Source organism: Babylonia areolata, chromosome 6 (genome assembly GCF_041734735.1).
Source record: "Babylonia areolata isolate BAREFJ2019XMU chromosome 6, ASM4173473v1, whole genome shotgun sequence".
Lineage (NCBI taxonomy): Eukaryota > Metazoa > Mollusca > Gastropoda > Neogastropoda > Buccinidae > Babylonia > Babylonia areolata.
In genome coordinates this window covers 13,363,757-13,368,756 of record NC_134881.1, presented here as the reverse complement: position 1 = coordinate 13,368,756, position 5,000 = coordinate 13,363,757, and the positions used below count along the sequence as shown (strand labels likewise).

Sequence of the window (5,000 nt, the reverse complement as noted above, 5' to 3'; positions counted from 1 at the left end):
ACAAGTATCTGTGTGTTTCATAGACATAAGGTATGATGAGTATTTGATAGTTATTGTATCCATGGGAAAAACTGAAACAAATCAACAGCAAAGAAGTGTTCTCAAGTCAAATATCTAGTTATTGTAACCATGGGAAAAATTGAAACAAAGCAATAGCGAAGAAGTGTCGTAAGTCAAATAAATATCCACACACCCCAACAAATGTAATTTTATTTAATTCTATGTAATTCTATTTTATTCTATTTTCTTCTTAATAATAATAATAATTATTATTATATTCATATAGCACTGAATCTTGTGCAGAGACAAATATCTTCTTCTTCTCCTCTTCTTCTTCTTCTTATTATCATTATTGTTAATTCTTGGGGTGGTTGGGGGATGGGGGATGTGGAATCATACAAACACATTGCACAAATAATTATAATATCAACAATGATTTTGTTAGATGATATGATCAAATCATCCAATTGTTTATTCCTGGAAAAAAACAGATTGATATTACCATTTAGAATAATAATATAATTCATAATGAATAATAAATGATAATAATATAATACTAGATTGAATTACACGAAACACAACACTGATATAATTTATTTTTAGATATTGCTACAATATTTGAGTCACTGAGTTAGTATTCTACATACAAAAATAAAAGCCAAGTCAAAAGGGTTGGTACAATGCAAAATACCTACTCACAGTGTTAAAATACCTTAAAATACCTGTAACTCAAATTCTTTTCTTGGCAAACAGTGCCTTCTAGTTCTTGTGCAGAAAGTATATCTACACTTTTCTTCTCATTCCTCTTTTTAATTGGAAAAACAACAACAACAACAACAAAAACAACAAAACCTGCTTTGGGTTCATATATGTTCCAGAATCACAATTTAATTGACACTTTCTGCAAATCATTGACTGCCATTTCACACTGAGCTTTACACAATTACACAATGCTGCCAACTGAGAATGAGACAAAGTAGCAGAGAAAGGCAGAGAGAGTAAGCAACTATTTCATTAGCTCGATAGATGGACAGTCTGTGTTGGCCTCCACCACAGAATGGGTTTGATATCACTTTCTAGTCAATTCCAGACCCTATATGTTTTGCTGAAATGTGATAGGTTCTGCTGAAGGAGAACACCCCTCCACATATTGTTTTGAGATCAGTGAAAGTAGAGATTTCAGAAGTCATTAGAATTTTAACTGAAATGTTTTCAAGGCATTTTTACTGTGAAATCCACAGACTTAATATACTTTCCACAGTAATATTGCATGTACATCTATGAGGTAAAATAAAAATCTATCCGAATTCTACTTTCATCATTCTTCTCCTTGTACAAAAGCATTTATAGGTGACTTCTCTAGAAACTTATACACCAGGCTTGCAAACAGTCACAGATGGTAAGAAAAGTAAACCATTATGTATATATAAAAGAAGAAAAAAAAGCACAATGAGTTCTATTCATAAGATAGATAAATTTCAATGCTTTTGAATTTCATGTGTATGTGTGACTGACTGTCTTTTGTTTTGTTGTTGGATTTTTTTTGTTTGTTTGTCTGTTTTTTTGTTTTTTTTTTGACTGACTGGTTTACTGTTAAACAGATTAACTGATTACTTTGTTGTTTGCACATGTGTTGTGTTTTTTTCATAAGATGCACAGAAAAAAAAGAGCAGGAGGCTGAGGAGGAGACAGATTTCATAAAGTACTGAGACAGATTTCTAAAAGTTTACAAGATAAAATAAAAACTTAACTATGCACAGAACACAAACCCATATGAATATGAAGCAGAATATAAAAATTGTCAAGGTAAGTCTGGAAAAATTATCTTTTACTTTAAAACCCCACGGCATCAGTCACATTTCAATGGATTTAGACAGTGATGATGCTACACTGATGTTGATCATGAGAGTTATAGTCTTATACTGAATATATATCTAATATCGTATTATTTAGCTGGAAAGGACTTGTAAAGTGAAACGTGAATTTTAACATGATACCTAGCTACTAATTTACAGATCAAGTTATTCTGGTATAAGATATGTAATTTCAAAACATGAAGAAAATATCGTTTTGTTCTTAATCAATGTTAAAAAGAAAGTCACTAGAAATAAAAGAAGCAAAAGCACCATGTACATTACCATTAAGACCCATTATGAGTACGACAGTACCATGATCAACAGGAGATAAAAACGAAACAACAAGGAAGCACAGTGAAAAGAGTACATATTCTTCATTTCCCCTTACCAGGATCCATTGAACTTTGAAGAAGTACTCAAACCTGCAAATCAGAGTAGATTTTCTCCTTCTCTGGCAATTTGCAACCCTGACCAGCCAGCACATTAAAAAAAAGAAAAGAAAAAAAGCTAACATCTGGATTACAAAACTGAAAGTGGTAGATATGAATATATACAGTGTCCGTTTTTTTTAATATCAAAACTATGGTCATCATCTTTCTTAGTTCACCCACTACAAAGCTTCTTTTACTTTCTTATTTCAAAATTGAAAAAAAAAGAAAAAGAAAAAAAGAAAAGAAAGGAAGATATTACACATGTTCACATTTGATTAACAGTTTGAGGTTAAAAAGCTGTCACAATGCACTGAAAAGTGTTTATCTTGAGAGAGAGAGAGAGAGAGAGAGAGAGAGAGAGAGAGAGAGGGGGGGGGGGGGGGGGGGCGCGGAGACTGAACTGAAAACCTTTTACACTTTAATATATTTTAAAACTGACATCAGTAGATGCTGAACTATACTGTAGCAGCAGACTGCACAAAATAATAAGAGGAAAACTCATTTATCTGTGTCCAAATGAGCATTACATACATAAAACAAAACAAAACAAAATATATATATGCCTGTTCTGTCTGTGTATATATTTGTATTAGACAGAGAGAGGAATAAATGTCCAAGAGAAATAACCTGTATTATGCTTCTTCGTTCCATCACATGAATTGATGAAAACATGAACTTGTTGAAGCCTATTATCATGATAGGTGCATGCTGGCACATCTGCTTGGAAAATCCGATAATTCATTATGCAGACATATGACATGACTGAAGGGCAGACAGAGGAGATCAAGTTATTCACTTATTGGAATACACTTGTGGGTTGTTGTTTTTTATCTAAAACATTTTAATGAAAATGACATTTACCTGTCGATGTTTTGTACGCTCCACTACATGAGCAATGCAGCGATTGGAAACTTAATTATGAAACAGATATATCAGACTATATATAAATTCATTTTTAGTATTATAATAAGAATGACAGGTGTCAAAACTACCACACCATCAGCCTGATTAGTCATCCCAGCAAAGTCATGTTGAAGATCCTGCTTAACAGACTGAAACCACAAGCAGAAAACATCATTGCTGAAGAACAGGCAGGTTTCAGACCAGGAAGGAGCACAACTGAACAAATCTTCAACTTGAGGTTGCTATGTGAGAGGTACCATCAACACCAACAAGACCTCTACCACGTCTTCATTGACTTTAAGAAGGCATTTGACAGGGTCTGGCATGCAGCTTTGTGGGCTACCATGAATCTGTACAACATCAACGCCAACCTGATCAGACTGATACAGCACCTCTATGACAAAGCCACCAGCGCCGTCTACCTCAACAATAGCATCGGGGACTGGTTCAGAACCACAGTCGGAGTGAGACAAGGCTGTCTACTCTCCCCAACACTCTTCAACATCTTCTTAGAAAGAATAATGACTGACGCACTGGAAGAGCATGAAGGAACAGTCAGCATAGGCGGCAGAACAATCACAAACCTACGTTTTGCCGACGACATTGTTGGACTGGCTGGAAAAGAAGAAGAACTGGCAAGCCTGGTCAAACATCTGGACAAAGCCTCCACATCGTATGGAATGCAAATCAGTGAGGAGAAAACCAAACTGATGACTAACAACACCAACGGCATCAGCATTGACATCAAAGTCAACGACGAAAAGCTTAAAACAGTCCACAGCTTCAAATATCTGGGAGCAATCGTGTCAGATGAAGGATCTAAACCAGAAGTACTCTCGAGAATTGCCCAAACAACAACGGCACTCAACAAGCTGAACACCATCTGGAACAACAAAAACATCGCTCTCAGCTCAAAAATCAGACTGATGCGTTCCCTGGTCATATCAATATTACTCTACGCCTGCGAGACTTGGACCCTGACTGCAGACATCGAGAGAAGAATCCAAGCTGTCGAGATGAGATGCTTTCGTAGACTACTTGGCATCTCCTACAGAGACCACATCACTAACACGGAAGTGAAGAACAGAATCAAGCAAAGTATTGGACCCTACGAAGACCTTCTGTCCATAGTGAAGAAACGTAAACTTAGGTGGTATGGACACATCTCCCGATCATCTAGTCTTGCCAAAACGTTCCTGCAAGGCACCGTACAAGGAGGCAGAAGGAGAGGACGGCAGAAGAAGAGATGGGAAGACAACATCCGGGGGTGGACAGGCTTGACGCTCGGTGACGCCCTGAGGAAATCAGAAAACCATGAAGAGTGGAGAGGGGTGGTGGTCAGGTCAGCAGCGGTGCCCCAACGGTCTGAACCCAGACTACGGGAGAGGTGAGGTGAAGGTGAAGAATGACAGATGTAAATTTTATAAAACTGATGATGATGATGATGATAATAATAATAATAATGATAATAATGATGATGATGATGATGATAACAACAATAACAATAATATCATTATCATTGCCATTATTATTATTATTATTATTAACAATAATAATAACAATGGATACTTATATTACACACTATCCAGAAATCTGCTCCAGGTGCTTAACAAAACACTTTCTTTTTATTTTATACATAACACATTACATCAATTTTCTGTACACATGCAAAAATGTGACTAAAAAGATACACACACACACATACCAACAACACACACACACACACACACCATACATTTTAACATACATATGTACATGTATATAACTGCCCTCCACACACATGCACACACAAACACACACATTCATAGAC

At 35.9% G+C, this 5,000-nt stretch overlaps 1 protein-coding gene across 2 annotated transcripts in view; it reads right to left on the bottom strand.

Moving 5' to 3' along the window:
• Positions 1 to 5,000, bottom strand: part of LOC143282757 (uncharacterized) — an 18,497-nt gene that overhangs the window by 10,273 nt on the left and 3,224 nt on the right. Inside the window, exon 2 of one of the 2 annotated variants that reach the window (XM_076588507.1) lies at positions 2,245 to 2,278. The exons of the other annotated variant lie outside the window; for it this stretch is intronic. Coding sequence (XP_076444622.1) covers positions 2,245 to 2,254 — 10 coding nt within the window. The 5' untranslated portion in view covers positions 2,255 to 2,278. The remainder of the gene's footprint in view (positions 1 to 2,244; positions 2,279 to 5,000) is intronic. 2 annotated transcript variants of the gene reach the window in all.